The sequence below is a fragment of the Aethalodelphis obliquidens genome, unplaced genomic scaffold, assembly GCF_003676395.1.
Source record: "Aethalodelphis obliquidens isolate GAN/ISIS:26980383/991018 unplaced genomic scaffold, ASM367639v1 scaffold42, whole genome shotgun sequence".
NCBI classification, from domain to species: domain Eukaryota; kingdom Metazoa; phylum Chordata; class Mammalia; order Artiodactyla; family Delphinidae; genus Aethalodelphis; species Aethalodelphis obliquidens.
In genome coordinates, this window is record NW_020837986.1 from 5273051 (window position 1) to 5299038 (window position 25988).

Below are 25988 nucleotides of genomic sequence, written 5' to 3' on the forward strand. Positions count from 1 at the left end.
GGAGGCTGTGGAAGAAGGAAGGAAGCTCCAGAGTCTGGAAGAGGTGCCCACTTGCGCTTGCCCCCCTGAACCCTAACTGCAAGACTACACTCATTCCTGTCCAGGTTTATCTTGTCATCCTGATGGCATCCTCCATTTTTTTCCTGAAGAGAGAGGTGGCACATCTGTCACCAGTGGCTAATGAAAGTTGGAGAAATCTGCTTCTGCACGTGTCTGGAAGTGGACTGGGGTAGACAGGATGTGTCTGGATATGGCTGTGCATGTCCCTGGGAACAGAAAGCCTGATCCTGTGTGTGGCCCTTCAGCCCACCTCCATCCAGGTGCGGAAACTCCAGCCCGAGGTGGGGGAGGACACGACCATCTGTCTTCCTCCCTTGCCTCTGGCCTCCCTAGGTTTCCTGTCTGGCAGATGCAAAGTAGCCTCATCATCTGTGGGGGGAGGGGGGGAACCTCAACCGCTGGCTGGATACAGCCAAGACCCCAAGCATCTCCTCCACCCGTGTCCTCCTCCCCTACCAGGATGTGGCCCCAGTGCTGGCTCCCGAAACTGTTCCAATTAGAGAGGGAGCGTGGTGTTTGACGCCAACCGCCTGGGGAAGGGGGAAGCGGGGGTCCATCTGTCCTTTCGGCCCTTTGTTATGTGGGCTTTTCCAAGTTCAGACAAGGCCCAGCCTCCTCCCTCTGAGTTGTGGGTCCCACATCTGGGTTGAGGAAGGGAGTGAGAGGAAGGGGTGGGACCCCTTGGAAAAGGATCAGAGCTCTGGGGCAGGGAGGTGGGGAGTTTTTTCCAGAGCCGGATGGGCAGTGCTGCCAGGCAGTCAGAACCCAGCCTAGGGGGAAGAGCCAGGCTCTGCTCATCTTCCACTCAGATGTCTCTCACTTTCTGAGAAGTAGAAATTCAGTGGCTACAAGATCAAGATCATGTTATGCGTACTGTGTATCTTGCCCAGTGAGATGGACGTCTTTGTTAAAGTCTGGAGCACTCTGGGTGGATTTGTGGTGGAGGATGAAGACTGTCTTAGGCTTCATTTGCTGGGATCAGAAACCCACTGGAGCTGGCTCAAGTGAAGTGGGTTATGGAGGCAGACAGAGGAAGCCAGTCACCAAATGGCAACTCACCGTACTTCTCCCTGAGTACATAGCCCCTCCACTCTGCCCCATTCTCCTCCTGCAAGCTCTCCTCCTCAGCTTCCCCATAACTCCCGCGGAGCTATGGCTACAGGGTGCCCTGGCCTGTCCTCTCACTAACCCCTCAGGGACCCTGTAGTGGGTTGAATGGCGTTCCCGCAAAATTCATGTCCACCTAGAACCTTAGAATGGGACCTTATTTGGAAATAGGGTCTCTGAAGATGTAATTACTTAAGATGAGGTCAGACTGGATTAGACTGGGACCTAAATTCAATGACAGGTGACCTCGTAGGAGGAGAGGACCCAGAGACACAGAGAGACGAGGGCCTTGTGAAGAAGGCCATGCAGAGACAAGAGAGAAGGCCACGTAAAGACAGAAACAGACATTGGGAGATGCAGCTACAAGCCAAAGAGTGCCAAGGATGCCAGAAACCACCAGAAGCTGCAAGAGACCAGGAAGGAATCTTCCCTGTGGCCCTGCTGACACCTTGATTTCAGACTTCTAGCCTCTAGGATTGTGGAAGAATACATTTCTGTTGTTTGAAGCCACTATATTTGTAGTAATTTGTTACAGCAGCCCTAGGAAACAAATAGAGTCTCCACCTGGAAGCCGGATCGCCCTCAGCCTCTGCGTTTCAATTTCAAAACCCAGGAGAGAGAACAATTGGCCTGCTTGGCTCAGGTGTGCGCCGGCCTCACCCCTGCTCCAAGACCCGCAAGCCAGCATGGCTGGGAGAGGGCAGGGGTGCAGATGTGGGCTTCAGACCTGCCCTAGTCCAGCACCCCTGATAGCATCGCTTTCCCCAAAGGGTGTGAATTCACATCTCAAAGTCCGGTTGGAGAGAGGCCTCTCCAGGTGTGCCTCAGAGTTCTGTGCTTTCTGCACACCTGTCTTTACTTGGGGAAAGACCCAGGTGGCTGTGATCATCTGTGTGGATAAGATCAAGCCAGGAAGAAGCGGCAGTCTGTTGGAGGACAGAAGCAGGATTCGAAAGGCTTTTTGCAGCTTAGAAAGCCAACAAGATGACATTGAATGAGGATGGCTGTAAAGGTCAACTCTTGGGTTCCGAGAGTCAGTTTCACAAGGGAAATATGGAGGAAGCCTGACTTAACAGCAACTCCTTGTGAGAAAGACCGAAAGGTTTTCTTTGACCAGACGCTGAAAATGGGCCAGTGCTGCAGTCCAGCCTGCTAAGAGCTTTAGTTGCACAAGGAGAAGCGGAGCACCTTTGGCGGGGCTGGAGGGGTGACAGGCGTTCAGGACTCCGTGCAGCCAGAGACCTGAGAGAGACAGAGATAAGATGCACTCCACCAGGAAACCAGAAGGACAGCCTGGCCATCAGACGGATTGCGGAGGGTTCTCGAGCACAGAGGGGCTAAGTTGTCCGGGGAGGGGTAGGCAGAGTTATCAGATGTCCTGGGCACCCTGGGACAATGACGCTGCGGGGAGGCAGAGCTAGCCAGCAGGGATGATCTGGGGCCTATTCCAAGGAAGTGGCTGCGAAGGTGTTGCTGGCCCGTCCCCAAACACGGTCATCTCAGCTTCAGAGCCCTGGGCCGCGGTTCCCGGGCGCACACGGGTTTTTAAGAGCAGTGTGTCCAGCGGGTGGGCGTTCTTAGACGGCCCCGCGTCCAGGCCGGCCCCAGGGTTCTGGCTCTGCTTCTCGCCCGGGTGCACGCGGGAGACAGTGGTGGATGGGTGATGGGTGTGTTTGGGGGGCCTCCCGGGGTGCGACAGCCTGCGCCCCTGCCACTCCGGGGCTGCTCTCTTCTTAACCTCTCGCTCGCGGGCGGCCCCTCGGGCGTCAGCTCGGAGCTGGGGCGGGGGGCCGGCGGCGGAGAGGGGGCCGGCGGAGGAGAGCGACGCGGCCCCAAGTTTATGCTAATCAGCGCAGAGCCCGCCTCCCGCCTCCCCTCGGCGGCCCCAGGCGCGAGCAGCGCCGGCCACTCGGCGGGACGCAGCCGCCGCGAAGCGCCAGGCGGCCGGGCCAGCGAGCTCCGGGGGCCGCGACCGGCGGCGGGACCCGGGCGGGCGAGCGGCGGGTGGGCGGGCGCACACCCGGCGGGGACCCGCGCGGGGCCAGGTGGAGACCCGGGGGCCGCGATGGGTCGCCGCCGCCTGCCGGTCTGGCTGTGCGCCGTCGCGGCGCTTCTCTCGGGGGCGCAGGCCAAGGGCACCCCGCTCCTCGCGCGGCCCGCGCCGCCCGGTGCCTCCCGCTACAGCCTCTACACGACGGGATGGCGCCCGCGGCTGCGCCCGGGGCCGCACAAGTAAGCGCGGGCCGCTCCGCGGGCGGGAAGCGGGAGGGATGGGCCCGGGCGAGGCTCCCACCTGCCCCGGGCGCGCGCGGGGCCCCCGGGCACCCCAGGACGAGCCCCCGCCCGGGCGGGCGCCCCACGGTCCGGGGGCCTGCGGGGCTGGCGAAGGAAAAGAAGCCGAGGGGGCCTGGCGCGGCGGCTGGGGTACTGGCAGTGCCCGCGGAAACCTTTCCAGAGAAGTAACATTTTCCAGCTGCTCTGTGTGCAGACTCCGGGCGCAGTGGACCAGGTGGAGGGAGAGGAGGGAGGGAGGGAGGAAGGGCGGGCGGTCCGCGACACGGAGCACGCGGGGCCACCCCCATCCCGTGCCAGGGCCTCTCATCTCTCCCCTGCCCCGCCAGGTGGGAGATGGAGGCCGTGCACCCGGCGGCTCGACCCCTCCCGTGCTCAGCCTGGACCCCTGCGACCCTTTGGGAGGCCCAACGTGGATGGGCGGCAGAGCTGGTGGGGGCTCCTGGGTCCTGGGCCCGTGTTGTGGCTCCAGAGCCCAATAGCAGCCCACAGGTGGTCGGCTTATGCCAGGCAGTAGCCTCCCTAGCCCTTGTGTCCTCCCCTGCCTCAGCTTCTGGTCTTTAGTAGCTTCAGGTGAGTTAGGGCCTCTGCCTGGGGTGCTAGCTGAATGTGAACTCTAGCTGAGTTTGAGAGGTATTATAGGAGGAGTGTACCCAGCCCATGGCTGACACTCAGTAGGCCTGGGCACATCAGAGCAGGCTTCCTGGAGGAGGTGGTACAAAAAGTGATCTGAGAGGGAGGAACCAGAAGCAAAGGCAGGAGTGGGAAAACTACAGGGTGGGAGTCAGTCGGGAGGAAAGATGAGAAGTGTGGTCTCAAAGGCAGTATGTTGGGATCTCAGAAGCTTCAATGCCGAGATGAGGAGTTGAGAGCCAGTGAAGGAGTTGGAGGAGGGTGGGGAGTGTGGCAAGGCTCTTGAGGGGGATCCAGGGTGGGCCTCTTCCCTAGGCAGGGAGGCAGCTGCACTGGGCTCCTGGTTCAGTACAGCACTTACTTAGCCCAGTGACCAGCCCACTGGCGAGGCTGGGATTGGAGAGACCAGCAGTGGGGCAGGACCCCAGGCCAAGGGCCCTGGATCCCAGGAACAAGAAGAAGGGGCAGAGGAGAGATGGGAGTCTGGTCTCCTTCCTAGGCCCACAGCTGGGGGAGGGGAGGAGTAGAAGCCTCAGTGGGCCTGGCACAGGCCAGATATTCCAAGGATGCCATTTCCCCCTGCAGGGCCCTCTGTGCCTACATTGTACACAGGAATGTGACCTGTGTCCTACAGGAGGGAGCGGATAACTACATAAAGGCTGAGTACCGGCAGTGTGGATGGGGGCCCAACTGCCCCGGGACAGTCACGTGAGTGCACCCCCATCCCACCGACTCAGGATCCCTGGGCATAAGCCCCAGGCCTGCCTTCAGCTGAGGGTAGCAGCCAGCCCCACAAGGGTTGTAACTCCTTGGACTCCAAAGAGCCTACCCCTGCCCCAACACAGGCCATTTGGAGGGGGCCGGCGGGGGGCCAGGTCAGGCTTGGTTGGAGCCCCCAAGGGGACCCAGGGGAGGGCTCCCAGGGGAGAAGCAGTGCAAGGCAAGGAAGAAGCAGCAGAGGCACAGGGGGGTGGCTGGGGACAGGGGAGAGCAGAGGATCAACAGCAGCAATGGTTGATCCCTGGGTAGACCCAGGGAGGGTTGTGGTGACCGTGGAGAAGGCAGGCCAAGGGTGAGAGGAGGGAAGCCAGACTTCTGGGGCTTCAGCCAGACAGGTGGGCTGTGAGGACGTGTTGCATGCAGGTGTGATGTACTTGGAGACGTTCAAACATGTGTCTGAAAACAGACCTGTTTATTCCCATGTGTCAGTGGGTAAACAGGTACACGGCTGAACAGGGGAGAGAGTACACGTGGTGAGCTCTGCCCTGCACCCCTGGGCCTTCCCCGCTGTGCTCATAATCAGAGGTGCCATTCCGCCAGCTTCCAGGACCAGAGCTGAATTCCCAGAGTAGGCCAGGAAGGAGGGGAAAGAACTAAGTGGCCCCCAGGTAGGGAGTGGCCCCCAGGCAGTGTGAAGGGCTGCCTGCCCCAGCTCCAGTGCTGTACCCCTCATCCACCTAGAGGGAGGGGCTGGGGTTTTGTCAAAAGTTTTCAAGGTACCCCCAAAGCCAGAGTGGAATTTCTGATGGCAGTATGAGCCACAGGGTGTCCAAGTGGTCTTGGGAGTCTTGAGGCTAAATTCCCACTAGCCTTTCCCCAAGCAAACAAGATGGGGTAGGGCTTCTACCTGCCCCCTCCCCTAACGCATCTCTGAGCCTCTGCAAGGCCTGCTTCCACCCTACCGCCTGTCACCTTAAGCACAGAAGAAGGAAAAATGCTGATGGTGTAGTGAAGCTGGGAGACATCTAGACCTTCTGCCAGTGTCTGGAGTGGCCCTGGACCCCAGCCAGGGGGCAAGGTCACTCGCCAGGAGGCAGGAGCCTCAGCCCACAGGTACAGAGCCCTGCCCTCTGCCCGCCCCTGGCCCAGGTACCGCACAGTGCTCAGACCCAAATACAAGGTGGGCTACAAGACAGTGACCGACCTCGCCTGGCGTTGCTGCCCCGGCCTCGCTGGAGAAGGCTGCCCCGAGCATCTCACGGACCACGCGGCCGCCCCACCTCAGCCGGAGCCTGAGGCCCAGGTTCCCTCAGGGCAGGTGGGCCCAGGCCCCAGGCCCCTTCCTTCTAGCAGAGCAGCCTCCAGCCCCCACGGTGAGTCTGCCCATGGAGACCCTCGCCAAGGTGATCGGTTTCTGGGGACTGACACAAGCTGGCTGAGCCCGATCAGGGCTGGGGAGGGTGCGTCTCGTGTTGGACGTGGGGGTGAGCCCCTAGAGCCCCCTCCCACAGCTGGGGGAACCATACCCAGCAAGGCTGGCTCAGACCAGAAAACCTCTCGGGTGGCCCGGCAACAGGACGAGCTGAGAGAGCCAGGCCAGTGATGACCCTGGGGTTCTCTCCTCCTCTTTCCCAGGAAGGAAAGGCCCAGGGCTGTTTGGTGAACGGCTGGAACGCCTGGAGGGTGATGTCCAGCGCCTGGCACAAGCATATGGTACCCTCAGTGGCCTGGTGGCCAGCCACGAAGACCCCAACAGGGTGACTGGTGGCTCCAACCCTCCTGCTGCCCCTGTGGGCTTTGGGGTCATCCCCGAGGGGTTTGTGAACCCCAGAGACAGAGCTGGAGGACCACTCACTCCTCCTCTGGATGAGATCCTGAGCAAGGTGACAGAGGTGAGCAACACACTCCGGACCAAGGTGCAACTGCTGGACGAGGTGCATGGACTGGCCCTCGGCCATGAGGCTCACCTGCAGCGGCTGCGGGAGAGCCCCCCATCTCCGCTCACCTCCCTGGCGCTGCTGGACGAGTATGTGGACCGACGGCTGCACCGACTCTGGGGGAACCTGCTGGATGGCTTCGAGCAGAAGCTGCAGGGTGTCCAGAATGCGTGCGACCTACAGGTGCAGGAGGTGCGGCAGCAGTTCGAGGAGGGCCAGGCGGCCAGCCGGAGGCTGCACCAGAGCCTGGATGGCCGGGAGCTGGCCCTGCGCCGGGAGCTCTCACAGCTGGGTACCCGGCTGCAGGGCTTGGGCGTGGCTGGCAGGGGCAGCTGCTGTGGCCAGCTGGCCTTGATCAGTACCCGCGTAGACAGCCTCGAGAGGAAGCTGCAGGCAGTGACCGAGGCCCAAAGGGGCCACAGCCCCCCCGACGGGAATGACCTCACACGGCTCTCTGCTGCCATGCTCGAGGGGGGCGTGGATGGGCTGCTGGAGGGCTTGGAGACCGTCAACAGCACAGAGGGTGGAGCCAGGGGCTGCTGTCTGGGGATGCAGGAGGGGGGCTGGGGTGTGCGTGGCTTCCACACCATGCTGGAAGAGCGCGTGCAGAGGCTGGAGGAACGCCTGCTGACGCTGGCTGGGGAGCCGAGCCACGATAGCGCTCCTGCAGGCAGATCGGCTCGCCCGCTCGTGCAGACAGAGCTGGCGGTGCTGGAACAACGGCTGGTTTCACTGGAGGCCTCGTGTACCCCTAGGACCACCCTAGCCATCCTGGACAATCTCGTGGCCGAAGTGAAGGCCTGGCAGAGCCGGAGCGAGGCCCTCCTACGCCAGGTGGCCAGCCATGCGGCCCTGCTCCAGAAGCTCAATGGCACTGTGGCTGAGGTCCAGGGGCAGCTGGCAGAAGCAGCGGGCAACTCCCTCCAAGGCGAGATCACCCTGCTCAAGGTCAATCTGAACTCTGTGAGCAAGTCGCTCACGGGCCTCAGTGACTCTGTCAGCCAGTATTCTGATGCCCTCTTGGCCGCCAACACATCCCTGGATGAGCGGGAACGCAAGGTGGAGGCTGAGGTCCACGCCATCCAGGAGCAGGTCAGCAGCCAAGGCTCGTGGCTTCGGGCCGGACACAGGCAGGTCCTGAGCCTGCGGGGGCAGCTGGAGCAACTCAAGGCCGGCGTGGCCAGTGTGGCTGGCAGGCTGAGCCGCTGCCAGGACACGGCCCAGGAACTGCAGCTTGCGGTGGGTCACTTTGACCAGAGGGTGGCGCAAGTGGAAGGTACCTGTGGGAGGCTGGGCCTGCTGGCTGCGGGCCTGGACAGCTTGGCGGCTGAGTCCCTTGGGCCCAGGGAGGGCCTGTGGGACCACGTGGACCAGCTGAACCGCACGCTGGCCCAGCACGCAAAGGACATTGCCCGCCTCCGGGATGACCTGCTGGACTGCCGGGCCCAGCTGGCCGAGCAGGTCCGGGCAGGGCAGGCCGACTAGGTGGGCTGGACAGGCCAACCCCCAGATCCCGCCAACCCTGGGGACCCTCCCCCAGAGCCCAGCCTTGCCTAGCAGTGCCTCCCAGCCTCCCCTGGCCAGCGCGGATGCCATTTCAGAGGGCCTTGAAGGAACAGTGTGGGTCCGGCTCCACCTGACTGCCCAGGCACCAACTGGGCAATTCAGGACTGCGGTCAAGGCCAGGACGTCATGCCTGAAGGCCGGGGTGGCCCCAAGAGACTGCACCACCCACGGTCTGCAAATCGCTCTTCTGCAGACACACCAGTTAGCATCTGCGCAGACCTTCAGGTCCGTTCTCGGACAGCAGTCTCTCCGCATCTCCCTTCGCCTGTGGACAGCAGCTCCAAGCCCTTAGAGGCTTCTCAGCCACCTGGGCTTGGTTTCTTCAGGAAGGTCGTGCCCACTGGCACTGTCCTCCCACCTGGCAGCTTCAAGGATGCTGTTCCTGAACTAAGGACCAGAGGTTTCCACCACCCTGCGGGTCCTTCAGGACAGAACGGAAACACAAGGACTCAGTGGAGAGTTCTCTTTATTCCTTTTGATTCTCTCCCAAGGTGAGGGCTTAGGCAGCCGCGGATTCCCGGAGGAAAGGATGGGGTCCAAGTGATCTGTTTGGAGACGCCTCCCACTGTAATTTATCCTTTTCGTTCCCCTCCCCAAAGATGTTTTTGGGGTACTCTGGTCCCCACGTGATCCTCTCCTTCCCACTTGGAGGAGAATCTCCCTCCACCCCAGGTTAGGGCCTCTCTCCAAAGGGTGGCCCTCATGCACATCATGGCCTGAATGAGGCCAGACCCTGCGCAGGAGGCCACAGCTGGAGGAAAAGGGCTCCAGGCCTAGTTTCCAACATCCTTGGAAAACCCCAGCCCTGCCCGGATGTTCACAAGGTGGTGAGAAATTCAGGTATGAAAACATGAGGACACAAGCGTTCGTCTGGCCTGCGTACGCCCCAGAGGCCCATCCCTGCTGAGGTTCCCAGCCTCAGTTTCCCCACAGCAGCTCGGGCCCTTCCATGGTGTTTTGCAGGTCCCTGCAGCCCCACCTTCTGGGTTCCTGACATTTGGTGTTCTGCCCCCCACTTTGGTGCCGTTGGGGGAGGGCAGGCCTGGATTAAAGCTTTTAGCCTGTCTAAAGGAATTTTCTTCCCCAAAGGCAGTAGGCGGGAAGGCTGCAGTGGGGTGTCAGCCCTGCTCCTTGGGCAGAAGCTCACTCAGCAGCTGTGCGGGCAGTGAAATGACTGGCAAAGGCTGGGGGAGGCCAGGCACCTGCCCTGGCAGGGTTTGGGGCTGTGTCCTCAGCAGGGGTGTGAGGAGGGGCAGGGATGGCAGCTGGGTATGTACTAGGCCAAGTGGGAGCCACACCCCCTCAGCCCTGGCACTGCCCTGGGATCCCCCCTTCCCAGATGTTGGGGGGGCCCTAGAGTATCTGGGGTTGGGATGTGCTGAGATAATCAGGGCACCAGCGTGGGAGAGCAGTGATGTCTGGCTCCAGAGCTATGGGAAGGGGCCAGGGCTATGTAGGGTCTAGCTTCAGAGGGTATGGTCCAGGCTCCCCAAAGTGGGTCGGGGGAAAATTTCTTCCCTGATTGTTGGCTGCCAACCCTTTCCTGGGCTTACAGGTCTCAAACCTCATAGGGGCTTCCTTCTTGTCTCTGTCCTATCAGGAGTTGAGGCAGGGTCCCAGGGTGACAGGGACAGATATCAAGGGTATGGAGAACGCTGCAAGGACCCAGTCACTTAATGGCTACAGGGCAGGGCCATGCTGAGGCCTGGAGCACGGCTCAGCTGGCAAAGGCAGGGGACAGGAGAGGCCACAACTAGCCCGCAGCCCCCTCCTCCCCTTCAGTGGGTTGGCCCTGCAGCATCCAACTTCCAACCCCCATGCCCTGGGACACACAGTCCTGGGGAGCAGCCAGGGCTCGTTCAGGCCAAGGTGTCGAGGTCCACAGGGGCCAGTGGCTCCCGCCAGTAGCAGAAGTTGCTGTATTCGGGGCTGGCCAAGTCTGTGCTGGGGCCACGGGCCACAGGTGGGAAGAAGAGTTCAGCCACCTCACCGAGCCGTTCATACCTACGGGCAGGAGGCGCTAGAGTGAGGCTCAGCCGCTGCCGGGCTTCAGCCCCACCACGGCAGGTGGAGGTGTCCTTCCCGGGAGCCCTGGGCCGGGGAGGGGTCCCTGGCGGGGGAGGGGTGGCGTGGCACTGGGTCCCAGGGAGAGGCTGGGCTGGGGAGGCACGTGGCAGGGTTTGGCCTCACGTGGACTTGTGATTCTTCATGAACTCCTGGCTGAGCTCTCCTCGGGGGTTGACTGTGAAGATGCGGGATGTAGGCAGGCCGACCTGCCGGTAGGCAGTGACATCCTACAGGAGACAAGGAGGGGTCAGTGGGCTGGGAGGTGTGGAGAAGGTGGCTCAGGCCCCCCGCCCCCGCCGTGGAGGGGACACTCACATTGGGCCTGTTCCCAAAGGCGGCATAGAAGGGCTGTTTCTGGGGCAGAAAGAGCTGCTGGATGTCACTCAGGCAGGCAATCTTGAACACCTCCGGCTTCTTCTCAATCACCTCCCTGCGGCAGTCGGGGCCATGGGCAGGGAAGGGGTTAGCGACCAGAGGATGGAAGGGTGAGGTGACAGTGCTGGTGACATGGTCTGACCCAGTGGACACCTGAGCGAGGTCTGATGCTGGCCCAGCCTGGGCTGTGCAGGGCTGGCAGTGGGCCTGTGCAACCCCCTGTTGGGCTGTAGGCTCACGTCCCATGGGGAGGTTACCTGTGCAGGGCGGTTACCTGTGCAGGGCAGAGAAGAGGCTGCTGGGAGACAGCAGGATGGGGCCCTCAGGGAGGCCACAGCCCCGCTCGCTCACCCACTGCAGGTACCCCTTGGTGAGGTCAGCCATGCCGATGGCCCGTGCCGAGCAGTACAGGAACTTGTACCCATTTCTGGGGGTGGGACAAAGGGGTAGCACAGAGCCGTCAAGAGACCAGCCATCCCCATCTCGCCTTCTGGGCTTCGGCCAGCTCAGCCCAACCCTGGAGCCTCTGCAAGGAGGGGACTTAAGAGCTGAGCCAGGGCTGAGAGGGAGAAGCGTGCAGAGTCCTGAGGCCCAGGTGGACCAGGATAGGTGAGGACTTGGGCAAGTCTGTAGGCTTTGCCTACGGCAGGAAGGCCAGCAGCTAGACTCAGAGCCCGACTGCAGCCCCAAGAGACAAGTCTTTCACGGGAGAACTGAGGACCAGTAGGTCTCAGCACTCCAGGGACCTGCCCTGGTCTCCTTCCCTGTGGGTCCCCAAGCCTGGCTTCCCGGGGCTGAGGCCAGGCCATTCCTCCCTCCCTGGGGTCCCACCCCAGCCCAGTCCAGGCACTCACAGGTGGATTTTGTGGTAGAGACTAGTGATGCCCTGATGTGTCCAGTCTTTCCCCAGCTGGGGCAGAATGTGGCCCAGGACATCCGACCTAGACCCAGAGTGATGGTCACGCCAAGGCAGCCCCACGTGGCCCTCCTGCTCTGTGGGTGTGGCCCCGCCCCCATCCCAGAATGGCCCATCGGGAGGGGAGGGCCTCTCTCCCTGTCCCCCCTCCCCCAGCACAGAGGGAGGCGAGTCCCCAGGCCCTCCCTCTCCCCCTCCACAGCCGACTGGGTCTCACTTGGTGATGGTACCATCAATGTCTGAGATGATCACCCTGTCGTCCCATTTCCACAGGTAGATGGTGGCCCTACAGCGGCAGGTGCCCTGGTACTGGGTGGTCACGCTGAAGACCACCTCGTTGGCACCTTCTTGCAGGTTCAGGCGCCGCTGAGGCCAGGCAAGGGGGGAACTGTGAGCTGCCACAGCTGGACGCTGTCCGCCCACCGCCAACCCCCCCAGAACTGTGGCCTTCCATCTCCATGGGCCTCTCTTTCTCCTGTTCCTCCCAACTCAAGAACCTTCCTGAGCTCAGCAGAGACAGCCATGTAGGCAGAAGGTGGCTCAAGGAGGAAGTGAGAGGTGCTGGTGGGGCCTGCAGAGCTCCAGGCACAGGAGCTTTGAGATGACGCTCACGGACCAAGCCTGGCCCATGACCCCGTCCAGGTTTCTCAGGTCAGCCTTGGGGCCAGCACTGCTCTGGGCAGAGGGGCCCCTGTGGGGATCTTCACAGGCAGCCTCCTGCCTGGGGCTAGGGTACCTGGGACATCCCCGCCAAAGAGAGACCTAGCCCTGTCCTTGGTCCAGAGATAAGGATCAGGGCAGTTCTTAGCCACAGCCTGTGACCTGGCTGACCCCGAGTTGGGTGTGAGCCCCAGGGAACCACATAGGGCAGCCACTCTGTACCAGGTGCGCCAGACTCTCCTGGGCACCTCTCTGACCACAGAGTTCCACTCAGGAGGAAGACATGACAGGAGCCACAGTTACTCCGAGGTGTGAGTTGGGGGCCTGGGGTTGCCAGAATCTGAGAGGCTGTCATGGGCTGTTTGGTTTCTGTAGCTCGCAAAGGCAGGCCCAGAGCCAGCCAGCCCACCGCAGGTAGGTATATTAAGATGCCATAAGAGGGGGCTTTTCTAGCGAGAACATCCAACAGAGAATGGGCTGGCACGTGAAGAAGCGGCACAGAAAGCTGTCCCCGGATGACTCAAGCAGAGGCCGGCAGGCGGCTGCCACAGGGATGGATTCGGGGCTTTGCGGAACACCAGCCGTTCCTCAGCTGGGCCCTGAGGGCCTCGGGAACACCGTCGTCTCAGGCCCGCCACTCCCACACCTGCACACACTTACAATCTGATTGGAGGAGAGGCGGAGGGACTTCTTGTAGGTAGGAGTGTGGGCTGGAGGCGAGAGGGGTGGGGAGGGGGCCTCCAGAAGGATGGGGCTGTCGGGGGCATCGTCCTCACTGCTCGGGGCTTCCGTCTTCTCCCTGCGGGCCGCCCGGCGCTTGAGCCACTTCCCCCAGCCAAGGCCTTCACTCCTGTAGATGCCCACCCCTCGCCCAGGCCGCAAGGAGCCTGCTGCTGGTCTCTGCCCCTCTAAGGACCCCTCCCTTTAGGTGCCCCCCATTTTGGGGGTGGCAGCAGACATCAGGATACAGGCCAGTAGTCTACACCCAGAACGGTGACTGCAGAGCTGGAGCAGAGACCCGGGGCGCCCAGGCCCCAGGCCCCAGGCCGCTCTCCACAGCCAGGATGCTGGTACCTGCTTCGGGGATGTGCACCAGAAAAATCTAGAATTGCATCGTGGCCAATCCCACCTGCTGTGGGAGGCAGTCAGCCCGTCCTTGATCACCCCCCACCCAGCCTTGGACATTCTGGGTCACTTCAGACATGAAAAAAGGAAGCAAGGTCAGCTGGGGCCAGCTGGCCCCTGGTGGAGAGAGGAAGCCCTTCTCCGCCTTCGTATGGTAGCCCTTTGTCTGGGCCGGGAGTCTGGGTACCCATTCCAGCCCTGCCACTTCCCGGCTGCGAGAACTTTGGTGTATCTAGGCTTTCCCATCTGTGACATGGGGACATGTCCCAGGAGAAAGAAGAGGTGTAGAAGTGATTGCAGAGGGACAAAGACATGCCACGGCAGGGGAGGGGTTCTGGCTCCACTGCCGCTCCCACAGTGATCTTTCCCAGGCTGAGCTCCAGCTGCAGAGCCCCAGGCAGGAGATCCAGCTCACCCCAGCTGCTGCTGCCGCGCTGTGGTTTTCTCCCTCCGGGCTCTGCACTGTGGGGAGAATATCCATCTAGTGAACCCCGCCTCCTGCCTGTGCCGGCCCCGCCCTGTGGACATGACCACCCACCTCCTTGGCCGGAAAGTCCCTGCATCGCCAGGAAAACCACCACCGCCCTCCCTTCCGGGGCATCTTTTCCTTCTCCAGCTTGTCCACGGTGCTCTGCGGGCAGATGAAGGCCATGGCATTTTTTCCTGTACCACAAAATCCCACCTTACGTTGCCCTTGGGGCCCCCATGGGCCCAGAGTCTGGGGCTGACGCTACAGCAAGGTGCTACCAACATCTGGAGGCTAAAGAAGCATCCTCACCCCCATCTTGGGATTCTGAGCACTGGTTCAAGGAGATACGCACGGGAGAACAAGGGCCACTTCTGCCCGCCTCCACTCCACCCCAGCCCTGACGCCCCCGCCCCCAGCTCTAGCCCAGCCTTGGCCTGGCCTCCAGACCTTGTGGCTCAGTCTCCCTATTCCAGTAGCTAAAGGCAGCGCTTTGGGAGACTCTCAAGATCTGGGTCTCCCTGCATGATGCCACCAGCTGGTGGCAGGGACAGTCTCTAGTCAGTACCACCCTCAACCTCCAAGACCAACATGGGCAATTCCTAAGGTCAGTGATCTATCCCGCGAACAGCCTCCCTCTCTGCTTGTTACCGTCATTGTCTGGTGGGGACAACATGACCCTGCGAAAAATTCTGATTAGATTTGTGCTAGATAAATCCAGGGAGGGCCCAGGCCCACCTAGGAGACATATCAGCTTCCTGCAAACACAGAATGGAGAACCCAAGTCGAGGAAAACAGCCAGGGTGTCCACTGGGGCTGGGAACAGGCTGGGAGAGTTTTCCCCTAGGTGGTGGGTCTCTCTGGGTAAGGTGAGGAAAGCCAAGCATGGGGGGACCCTCTCTCTTCCCACAAGCTCTGGGTCCTTGCTCCAACCCAGAACCAGCCAGAGGATAGAGCTGAGCTTCACCAAAGGGAGGCACCAGCTGTCAACATCAGGTGAGTGATGTTCTTTGGGCAAGCCAAGCCAGTAATGATGGGCCAGACCAGGGTGGGGCACTGGGTGGCTCCCAGAGGGGCAGAAGGGGCAGGTGCACAGGCAGGCCAGCCCTGCACAGGATAGAGGTTCTGGGAGGGACTATAGAGGCTGGTCCTTCCCACCTCTGAGCACCTGCACATGCTATTCCCCACCCCTTGCCTACTCATCCTTCAGACCTCTACCCGGTGGGCGCTTGCTCAGCAAACCCCCAGACCTCTCCTTCCCAGTTGAATTTTATATTCATTTGGCTGAGTCTTTGATTAACTGTCTTCCTGTGAGGGCACGACTGTCCCCAGTCTGGGCCCGGCACACAGTAGGTACTCAACGACTGTGTGCTGATAAAGCAATCCCCTGCAGCCCAGCCTGGAGAGGGTCTCAGAGGACCTCCATCTCCCGAGACTGTCTCGCAGATCCCAAAACCTCCTGTTGAAGGCATGTCCCTGTCGCCTCTGGTTTGTCCTGAATTCCTTTGAAGTCAAGTCTAAATCCAATCCAAATGGATTCAGCCATGTCAGGAAACCAGGGAAGCGGGGGGTGCTTCGTCCACACGGCCTGGGGCAAGGCTTCAGAGGACCTGGGTCTCTTCTCTCAGAGTGGGTCCTGCAGCCCCAAGCCCATCTCTGCCCACCCTCCACTTCCTTGCCAAGGGCCCCCGACCCCAAGGCTATGGCCACGTCCCCCAGGAGGCCCAGGGGTGCTATAACCATTACCTTGGGCAAGTTTTTCTGGAAAGCTTGCAGGGAGAGGATCATGGAGGCAGCTACAGCCCAGTTATAATGCCTGGAGAGACAGATAGGGTGTTAGGGCCGTGGAGGGCGGGGCGATCCAGCGGCCCAGTCCCGATACCCACTTCTCGTTGATCTTCACCACCAGGTTCGGGTCGTCCAGGAGGCCGGGGTTTTGGGCGAGGTCCTGGTAGGAGACGATGTGCTGGTTGAACTTCTCTGGGCACAGAGACAGAGAGCGAAGGGTGAGGCCAGCACATCCCACGTGACCTGTTGCCCCCGCCCCTCCCGGCTGCCCCGCCTCTGCTGCTCAGGCCTCCTGCAACTTGGGTCTTCGACCTAGCAGGGCTCCTTGCTACCTGGGGTTCTGGCACCTGATGGTCCCACCCCAGGCACTTGCCATCCTGGATTCACAGGATAAGTCACAGCCTAGCATGACTTAGCATTTGCTTCACGGGGTCTTGGAGATGCCCAGGGCTTGCTGGCCCAGGGTGGGCTCCACAAACCCCAGAGTCGTGCACACCTCTGCTACCCCCCCACCCCGGGGTCTTCCCTCTCTTCTCCCGTCCCCTGGGCTCAGTGACAGTCCTTGGAGGGGTGGGGGGCCACAGTTGAGCATACCCACAGAGATGTCTCCGCTGTCAGCCAGCCCCCCCGAGAGGGACAGCACTACTGTGTCCGCTGTGTCCCGAGTGGGCTCTGGGTTGCAGTCCCCCAGAGACTTTTGGCTTACGGCTTCACTCCACTTCCTGGCCCCCAGCCCACAGTCGCTGGGGACAAAGGGGCCAATAGTGACATGAATACAAGGAGGCTGGGAGGAGGGGCTGGAGCCCTCCCAGGCCCCTGATAGCCGACTCCTGGCCCCACAGGCCCCAATCCCAGGACACCCTGGCGTCCAGAACCCAGGCACCTCTGGGGGAAGTAAAGGGCTGCATTCTCAGAATCCAGGGAGGGCAAGTCAGCCAGGTAGATTTCACTGGGGCCCAGGTGCTGGCTTCTCTTCAGGGAGCCTGAGAGCAGAGGAGGGGACATATGTAGACCTAACCCGTGAGGACTAGTGTTGTGATCAGTGTGCGTCCCCCTACCTTTGAACGCCTTAAGGTGGCACTGTCCAGTAGAACTTTCTGCAATGCTAGAAAAGTCCTATGTCTGCACTGTCCAGTAGGGTAGCTGCTGGCCACAGAAGGCTACTGGGCATACTTAAAATGTGGTGTGATGGAAAAATAGAATTTTAAGTGTTATTTAATTCTTTTTTTTCTTTTCGCCATGCCGTGTGGCATATGGGATCTTAGTTCCCCAGCAAGGGATCACACCGCACCCCTTGCAGTGGAGGTACGGAGTCTTAACCACTGGACCGCCAGGGAAGTCCTGCAAGTGTTATTTAATTTTAATTAATTTAAATTTAATTTAAAATAGCCACATATAGCCAGTAACTACCCATCTGGATAGCACAGGTGCCAGCTTCCCCTCCCAACCCTCTCCCTGGCCTCGCTCAGGACACACCAGCTGCCTCAGTTCCTAGACATGAAACCTCTCTCCCTCCTCATGGCCTTGATGTTCTCTCTGCCTAGAATTCTCTTCCCCTGGTCCTCACTTGGCTGGATCTTTATGGCCCACGTCTCAGCTCAGGCATCACCCGCGCAGAGAGGCCATCCCTGGCCACATGATTTAAATAGCCCCCGTCCCAACCAATGATTCTGTCCTGCGTCCCGCCCCCCCCAACATCATGCTCCTCCTGTTACGTGTCTGTCATCTGTCTACCCCTCTGGACTGTGAGTCCCATGAGGGCCGGGGCCAGAAACAGTGCTCAGAACACAGGAGGTGCTCAAACATGCTTGAAATTCCAGAGTCCACCCAGGGGATAACGTGAGGCCAGGGCAGCAGTGGGAGGGGTCCAGCTATCACTCACCTTTCCTCCTGGAGATCCCCTCCGGCTGCCCTGTGCAAGCGGGGGCCTCCAAAGCAGCCCAGCTCCACGACTCAGAGGGAGGAGGGAGGCCCACATCCCCGGAACTCTGAGTCTTGGTTTCCTCTCTCTCAGGGGGCTGGAGAGGGGGACCCACCAGAGCAGGCACCTCCGTGTCAGGGTGAAGAAGGTGGGTGCCAGGCCCTGTTTGCAGGATTGGAATTCCCGAAGGGTCCACGCCAACCACAGAGGCAGAGGGGGTGCTGGGCGCCCCCTGAGGTGGAGAGGCTGTCTTGGAGCTGCCATCAGGGACCACTGAGGACGCGGGCCACTCAGCGTTGCCCACCTTCGAGCAAACAAATGCGGGAAGACAGGGGCGGTGCAGGGCCTGCCTCCCACACCCCAAAAGGCCTCAGGGAGGTGGCCCAAGTCTCAAGTCACTCCAGTCCTGACCCGCAGGGGCCACGGAGCCGCTGAAAGGTAAGGATGGAGGGTTGACACAGGGGAACTAACCTTAGGCAGCCTCCCCCAGGCCCACTGCATGTGGGACTCAGCTCTCAGGGGGATGGGTTCGGGGGTCCGCAGCTCCAGCTCCGAGTCACTCTTGGGGGATGTTAGCCCACCCGTTGAGAGGCTGCAGGAAGCAAGAACTCAGAGGCCCCCAAGCCAGCCTGCCACCCCCTGCCGCCCTCCTTGGCCTGGGAAAATTTTTTCTGCAACACGTATTTATGCCTGTGTTGGATCCAGAATGTATAAGGAACTCCTATAAGTCAACAACAAGAAGGCAATCCAGTAGAAAAACCAAAGCAAAACGAAACAATGGGCAAGGCTGTGACTTCTCAACGGGTGTAGGGTTTCCACTAAGGGTAACGAAAAAGTTGTGGAATTGGATAAGGGGTGATGGTTGTACGACATTGTGAATATACTAAATGCCACTGAATTATGCCCTTTCAAATGGTAAATTTTATGTTATGTGTGTTCTACCACAACAAAAAAAATGGGCAAAAGACTTGAATGTCAACACTTTACTGAAAAGACACACAAATGGCTGGTAAACACAATAAATATGTTCTATGTCATTATTCATCAGAAAAATGTAAGTGGAGAGCCCTCTGAGACCTTGGCTTTGAGTCTCTGCCTGTAGCCCACCTGGACTCTCACCTGGCCTGGGGGGGCCGCTCCCCATCGGAGTAGGGGTAGATGTCTTTCGGCTGCGGTGAGGCCTCTCCTTCTGGCTGGACACTGCTGCGGGACCACAGGGAAATAAATGGTCAGTGATAGGACAGGCAACCTGGGCAGGGCATGGAAGCCTGGACATCAGGGGCTTGATGAAGCAAAGCAACTAAAGGCCAGAGAGGTCAAGGACCTAGCCCAGGGTCACACAGCATCAGCAGAGGACACTGTGCTTGAACCCCAAGTGGCATTCCTACACCCTCAACCCCCTACATACCCCGGGGGCTCCGGCCTCGGCTTTTCCAGCAGGGATAGCTCACTCCCAGTGCCTGCCTCCAGCTCCTCCGAACTAGAATCGGCTGCCACCGCGTCCTCCTTCCGCCTGGGTTTCCTCCTGCGACGCTTCTTCTTCCACCCTGTGGAGGCTGTGCCCGCGATGCTGGCCTCAGGCTCTCTGGCTGTGCCCAGGTGGGAGTCCGAAGGGAACCCAGACAGGCCCCCCCAAGGGATGGGTGATGTGCACAGGTGGGGAGGCATGTCTTCCTGTGGAGCAGATCGGGGGCAGGGCTGAGGGGTCTGCAGCTTGGGGGCAGGGGGCAGGAAAACAGGCCTGGAGGCTGGACAGAGCCAGTGGTAGCATGGCCTTGTGACTGTTGCTGGCCTCAACGTTCCCTAACAGAGATAAAGCGGCCCCAATCCCAGGGGTGCCTACACCTCTGGCAGCCCACGGCAACCACACAGTCCAGACAGAAACCTGGGCATCAGCCTCTCATCTCCCCTGCCCACATCTACCACAGCAGACACCTACTTCCCCTTTTAAGACTCAGCCAGGTGTCACCTCCTCCAGGAAGCTTGCCCTGACTTTTTTCAGCCTCAGTTCCAGCCCCCTTCGCTGCAATAACCAAATAGTTCTTTCATCTGTTGTTTACATGTCTGTCTCCCAGGTTAGTCTGGGAACCTTCTTTTTTGGCAGGGGTCACCCCTCATCCAGGTCTACTGCTGTTTCTGGCCTACAGTAGAGTAGGGGCTCAATTATTAAGTTTGTCAAAACTTTAAACACCTCTACTGGCTTCTGCTGGGCCCTGCCTCCCTCCTGCAAACACCCCTCTGGTCCTCCCCTGCTCCCACACTTCCATGTTCCAGCTGCCCCGAGCCAGCACCAGATCTACAACAAGCCATCTTATGCTTTCCAGTCCCGGCCATCGCTCGGCACCCTCCTCCTCTCCAAGCTGCCCAGGGAGGGCCTCCTTTTCCCCTTTCAGGGGCCCAGCTCAAGTGTCCTCTTCTGAGAAAACTTCCCCCCAAAAGCGCCAGCCCTTCCTGCCCCCATCCCTCCCCAGGGTCCACCAGCACGTCCTGACACCCCTGCCTCAGACCCTCGCCGATGGGGTCCTCCCCACAGTGGGGACGGTGACAAATCCCCAGGCCCCGCCTGGAGGGAACACTAGTGAAGAGACAGGGCCAGGCAGGCCCAGAGGCACTTACCACATCGCTCTCCAGCTCCTGGATGAAGAAGGCCTCCCCGCTGTCCCCCAGCTTCATGTGCAAGTCCACTGGCTCCCCATTGATCTCGATGTCTACCTGTAATGGGGCGTGGTGGGATGGGGCTCCCCACCGTCGGATCTTACTCCCATGCTTCAGTCCTCTGGACTCCCAGCTGGTCCTGGAGACACAGGCTCCCTGCTGCCCCAGAGCACTGCACTTTCTGGAACTCTCTCCCCAGACCTCGGGGAGCCCCCTGCTCCCCACTCTGAGGGTCTCTGCTCACCATCTCAGTATTCTTGTTTATGCCTTGGTTTCTGTGTTCCTCTCTCTCCCACAGCCCATAAGAACAAGAACACGATCCAATCTTGTCCCTGTGTGTCCCCAACCCGCAGAAGAGTGCCCGAACATTTGTGGGTAACATGAACAACAGTAAGAATGACACTTTCCTGGGCACTTCGTCCAGTGTGTTACATAGACCATCTTATTTAATCTTTACAGCAACCCCTGGCAGTACCTCCCATCATTATCCCCACTTTATAGATGAGGAAACTGAGGCTCAGAGGGGTTAAGTAATTCTCTGGGAATTACTATGAACCCAGAAGGTCTGAATCCACAACGCAAGCTCTTAACCACTTGGCTATACTGTCTCCCTCAAGGTTACGCTCTCCCATTAGGATTCTGGAAGATTCACAGTCACCCCAGTGTGAAGAGGGTTTGGGCCCACCAAACCAGAACCAGAACTCAGTGCTGACAAAAATCTGTCACGTTCATCTGAGCCCCATGAAGACGGTGCCGGTTTCCTAAGAGTGAGGAGGTAATTTTCGAGTATCAGCCCCATGCCTCGCCCTGGGACAGTGTTACCACCTCTTATTTAATCACCAGGTAATGAGAGTGTATCAATTTGTTCAGGTGAGGTGACTTACCAGGAATACACAGGTAAGGTCCCAGGAAGCTGGAGCCAGGTCTGATGGCCCCAGTACAGAAGGCTGCCCCGCTGTGCTGCTTCCAGGGGAAAATAAGGGCCCTCCTGGACCAAAACCCCCAAACCAACCCAAAACCTTCCAAGAAAATACAAAAGAAGGGAAGCCTGTCCAGAGGACACATCCCTGCCCCAGGGAGGTTTGGTTCGTGTCCTGGGACTGTAGTGACTACCCCGGCTTCCTGAGTGCGCCCTGCAGAGGTCCCTCTACCGCCATCACTCACCACCTTCTCCCGCGAGCACAGGACGCCCAGCTTGCCGAAGCGCACGTGGAAGGGCGAGCACCGGAAGGAGCTGTCCGCCTGCCTCACCACCAGCACATCGATGCCCCCGCTCAGCGTGGCCGGGTTCAGGCCCCGGTACAGCCCCTTCCCAAACACAGTCTCTGCCAGCTGCCCCACGTAGTTCATGGCTGTGCTGGTAAAGGGAGGTGGTGCTGGGACCAAGGCCTGACCCACCGGCCTCCGTACGGGGCTCCGCAGCCTGACCCCTGGGACCCCAGGCTTACAGCGTGTGGCCCTCGGGGCACCTCTGCAGATGGGCAGCAGTGATGGGGTGGGAGGTGCGCCTGAAGACGTGGGCTCTAATCCCCACCGGCCGTGGGGCTCTTGGACGGCCACCTCCCTTCTCCAAGGGCTGCTGCCCACATCTGTCAAATCAGGGCACCGGGTAAGGCCATCCGGGGCGCTGTGAGCCTCTAAATGCCATGAGTAATGATAATGACCACAGCTCATTTCATCTTTACAACAACCTGCCAGGCTGGCCGAGCAGGTTTCATCATACCTGTTTACAGACAAGCCAGCCCAGGCTCAGAGAGGTGGAGTGACTTGCCCACGGCCACTAGTCAGGAGCCAGGGTTCACATACAGGCCTGTGTGATTGCAGAGCCCTCGGTGTGAACCACTGGGATGGCCCCAACTGTGGGGACAGGCACCCCTCCCTGAGGGGCAATAAGGGGCAGCCTCATGACAGATCAGGCCCAGGGCCCTGCTGGGTAACAGGTGACAGTCCTGAAGGCTGATCTCCTTCCAGGAAGTGGGGAGGAGGGAGCCTCAGTTTTTCCATCTGAGAAATGGGTTCAGCTGTCTTGCTGCCTCCTGGTCCTAGAAGTTAGAAGGGACCTTGCTGGGCTATTGTGGCTAATTTGTGGGGGGCCGGGGTGGGGGTACCTCAGGTACCTAAGGCTCTGCCCAGTTCTCAGATGCTTGCAGTAGGGCACCCCCTATAGCTGGGCCCAAACTACAAAATTTAAGGCTCCAACTCCAAAATTCTTCCCAGTCTCCCTGGGATATGTGGGAAGCCCGTCCATGGCCACAACCTGACCCCAGTGTCTCTAGGACATAGTTCTCAGCCCCCGACCCCTACTCCTCAGACCCACATTCAGGCCTTGGGCTGGCCCCTGGCCCACCAAAGCTGCTCCTTCTTCCCCCAGCCAGGCTGGTCCCTCCAGCGCTCCCACAATAGGCAGAGCCACCTCTACCCTGGCATGGTGCCCGCCCTGCCAGCTTCATCTCGTCGCCCCTTCCCTGCTGGCCTCACCAGTGGCCTAGGCCCTTCTGGCTGCCAGGACCCCAAACCATCCCAGCTCCACAGGGCATTTCCCTCTGACTTTGCATCAGAACCCCTGGAGCTCCGCCTGCCATGCAAGATCACCCTTCAAAAAAGTCAAGTGGGGGCTTCCCTGATGGCGCAGTGGTTGAGAGTCCGCCTGCCAATGCAGGGGACACGGGTTCGTGCCCCGGTCCGGGAAGATCCCACATGCCGCGGAGCGGCTGGGCCCGTGAGCCATGGCCGCTGAGCCTGCGCGTCCGAAAGTCAAGTGACTTATCCAAACCTTATGAAGCTAATAGGCCATAGATGGAGGGAGGGAGTGATGACTCATATCCTGGTTTCCTGATTCCATACCATGGTTCCTTCCCCTCCATGGTCCCCAAACCACACCACCATTGTCTGCAGAGAGGGCCGCCCAGCCCCCAGCCCACTTCTGCACAGCCCTGTAATGCCTCGCCACTCAAAATGTGGTCCAGGGCCCAGCATCACCTGGGAGCTGGTTAGAAACGGAGAGCTTCACAAACATAAGGTCCTGTGAGATTTGCTAAAGTGAAAATTTGGGATAAAAAATGAAACGCTTTGGACCCCGAAAACGTCACTCAAATTGAATACATCTTTTATCTGCAAGGCACCTGCTATGTGAGAGGTGAAAACTCCCACTTTGGTTTCTCTGTCCCTAACACCAAAGTCTGAATATGGGTCTGGGGAGACAGACCGACTGACAAGAAGAGACATGTGGTAGGCAGGGCTCTAGACCACTGTGCCCAGGAAAAGCAGAGAAGACTCCAGAAGCTTCCAGGAATATAAAGAAGCAACGCATGGGAGGGGCACACCGGGAGTGGGGCAAAGTTCTGCCCAGCTGGCAGCCCAAGTCTGAGCTATCTGCTCTGCGGAGAGCCAAAGAGCAGGCAGTGGGTGGGTGGGTGGGGAGGGGGCAGAGGAGACAGGCTCGGCTCCACCTACTACTGAGCTTCTCAACTTCGCCACCCCTGCTGCTTGGGGCTGGATCATTCTTTTTTGTGTGTGTGGTACGCAGGCCTCTCACTGCTGTGGCCTCTCCCGTTGAGGAGCACAGGTTCCAGACACGCAGGCTCAGCGGCCATGGCTGACGGGCCCAGCCGCTCCGCGGCATGTGGGATCCTCCTGGACCGGGGCACGAACCGGTGTCCCCTGCATCGGCGGGCGGACTCTCGACCACTGCGCCACCAGGGAAGCCCTGGATCATTCTTTGTTGCAGGGTTGGCGGGAGTGTTGTAAGATGTTTAGCAGCATTCCTAGTCTACCCACTAGATGCCAGGTAGCACCCTACCTCCAGCTGTGACAACCAGATTGTCTCTAAACTTTGTCAAATGTTCCCTGCTGGACAAAACTGCCTGCAGTTGAGAGCCACTGAAATAGCAGAAAGAGCTGAGTGGCAAAGGGGGCACCTGGGGGCACCTGGGTCCTACTCTGATCCACCCATGGAGTACTCTAGGGCAAGTAACTTGCTGGCCTCAGTTTGCCCTTCTATGAAACGAGACCTGGATTTCTTAGACCTTCTCAGCTCTAATGTCATGGGAGCCTAGAAGTCATTCCTCTCCTTGTTCCTCCTGCCCCACGAGTGGATGCCCCCATCTCTGCCTGCTTAGCATTGTGGAGAGGGAGGGGGACTCCTGTGAGCCAAGCCCCGGGCTCCTCTCCGCTACCTGCCCCCATCCCTGAAGGCATCTCCTGCCCCCAGGACCAGCTCTGCCTCCTTGGTCTGCTCCCGATGGAGGAGAGCTCCTCTTGGCTCCCCTATACCACCCTTCACCCCCAAACTAACATGGCTAAAATCAAACACTTCATCTTCCCCTGGGGAACCTGGTCAGCTGAATTCCTCTCAGGACTCATGGGTACCCCTCCCTCCCAAGCCCTCTGAGTCTTATTCCCCAATTTCCTGCTCATCTGGCCCCTCCTTTCTCCTCCAGGTGCCTAGGTCAAGGCTTTATGACCAATGCCCAGATCCTGGGTGATAGCAGGCACTGTGGTTAAGGCATGAGACTGTCTGGATTCTAATCCCCTCCCTGACACTTACTAGTTGTGACCCTGTGCAAATCACTTCACCTCTCTGAGCTTCATTTTCGGCCTCTGGAATGGGCTAACATGGGGGTGCATGAGGAATTCATGACATAATTCGTGTAAAGCAGCAGCATGCAGTAAACGCCCACCCGCGCCACCTATAGCAGCAGCACTGTGTCTGGAATTGTGACAGCCCCACTCACCCGGGCTGGTCCTGAGGGCACGACAGGTCAGACTCCAATGCACTGCCCCTGCCCTGAGTTGAGAGTTTAGACTTCTTAACTTGGCATTCAAGGCCCTGCATGATGGTGGCCCCGCTCTTTGCTCCAGGAGGGCCTCAAGAGGTGCCCTGGCCTCAGAGCCTACTCTGGGAACATCCACATGCCTCCCAGGCCTGCACGCAATCCCACCACAGGAAAGCCAGAACAAGCTGCCCTGGTTGTCAGCCCTCAGCCTTTCTGGGCTCCCAGATTCAGGGAGGGGTGGGGATGTGGCTCTCCGTGTAGGACCAGACGCAGCAGGAGAATTAGCACTGCTATTGCCCTGGAAGGGAGGCAGCTCCACCCAGGATCCCCTGTAGCCTTCACAACTACTTCATCTGACCTGCCCAGTCTCAGGGCAGGTGGGCAAGGGTCAGACCCTGTTTTGCAACTGAGGACACTCAGTACCAGAGAGGGTGGGTGTCTTCCCCAAGGTGACACAGTTAGTCTGGAGTGAAGTTGGGGTGAAACTTTTCCCCTGAGAGGTTTTTACATCTCACTCTCTCCCGATCCCACATTCTGGATGTCCGGGGGGGCCCGCAGCCCCTGGATCGGGGAGAGGGATGAAGTGAAGCCGGCCCCTCAGGCCCGGGAACAGGAAGGAATGAGGGTCAGATGGCCGGACAGATGGGCGGGGCAGGGTGGGGCAGGGGAGGGATACCTCATCTCTGGCTCTAGTTGGGCCCTACCTGAGGAGCTGCCCACTGGACTCCGGGCCCCGGAGCTGCCGCTTCTACCTGAGTGCACAGATCAGCAGGTGTCTTCGGCCCCGCACTCACTAGGCACTTCCGGCTCCTCTAGGAGTGGGTGAGATCCCGGTTCCGCCCCTTCCACGAGCCAAGGGCGGCCTCTGCAAGTCCCAATCCGTCTAGACTCCACCTCCCAAAGAGACCCCGCCCCCGCCTAGTCC

The 25988-nt window shown here is 59.8% G+C and overlaps 2 protein-coding genes across 14 annotated transcripts; one reads left to right on the forward strand and one right to left on the reverse strand.

Annotated features, from left to right (window-relative positions):
- On the forward strand, positions 1-9381 carry EMILIN3 (elastin microfibril interfacer 3). The gene is made up of 4 exons (XM_027078296.1): positions 1-3399; positions 4678-4800; positions 5962-6185; positions 6448-9381. Exons 1-4 carry the CDS (start codon positions 2831-2833, stop codon positions 8232-8234), a joined length of 2703 nt encoding a protein of 900 aa, XP_026934097.1. The 5' UTR covers positions 1-2830; the 3' UTR covers positions 8235-9381.
- On the reverse strand, positions 8765-25893 carry LPIN3 (lipin 3). Of its 13 annotated transcripts, XM_027078288.1 has the most exons (21): positions 25768-25829; positions 25022-25074; positions 21453-21645; positions 20250-20345; positions 19042-19307; positions 18753-18836; positions 18105-18225; positions 17595-17937; positions 16596-16695; positions 16307-16455; positions 15811-15904; positions 15671-15740; positions 13997-14089; positions 13874-13920; positions 12994-13132; positions 11891-12039; positions 11612-11698; positions 11032-11184; positions 10698-10812; positions 10506-10609; positions 8765-10319 (listed from the first exon to the last, which is right to left on the reverse strand). In XM_027078288.1, exons 3-21 carry the CDS (start codon positions 21636-21638, stop codon positions 10175-10177), a joined length of 2541 nt encoding a protein of 846 aa, XP_026934089.1. In that variant the 5' UTR covers positions 21639-21645; positions 25022-25074; positions 25768-25829; the 3' UTR covers positions 8765-10174. The 13 variants fall into 13 exon arrangements, with proteins under 13 accessions (XP_026934089.1, XP_026934088.1, XP_026934087.1 ...); XM_027078287.1 differs by lacking the exon at positions 25022-25074 and having other exon boundaries at positions 25768-25893; XM_027078286.1 differs by lacking the exon at positions 25768-25829 and having other exon boundaries at positions 25022-25727.
- Between the last annotated feature and the right edge of the window lie 95 nt (positions 25894-25988).

Bases quoted from the DNA above. Each gene is read 5' to 3' on its own strand.
- EMILIN3 (XM_027078296.1), top strand. From the start codon at position 2,831: ATGGGTGTGTTTGGGGGGCCTCCCGGGGTGCGACAGCCTGCGCCCCTG. The intron at 3,400-4,677 runs GTAAGCGCGGGC...TTCCCCCTGCAG, and splicing joins CTGCGCCCGGGGCCGCACAA to GGCCCTCTGTGCCTACATTG. The intron at 4,801-5,961 runs GTGAGTGCACCC...CCCCTGGCCCAG, and splicing joins AACTGCCCCGGGACAGTCAC to GTACCGCACAGTGCTCAGAC.
- LPIN3 (XM_027078282.1), bottom strand. From the start codon at position 21,962: ATGAGCTGTGGTCATTATCATTACTCATGGCATTTAGAGGCTCACAGC. The intron at 19,308-20,249 runs GTAAGTGCCTCT...TCTGCTCCACAG, and splicing joins AGGAGCTGGAGAGCGATGTG to GAAGACATGCCTCCCCACCT. The intron at 13,921-13,996 runs GTGGGTGGTCAT...TTCTCCCCACAG, and splicing joins GGGACTTTCCGGCCAAGGAG to TGCAGAGCCCGGAGGGAGAA.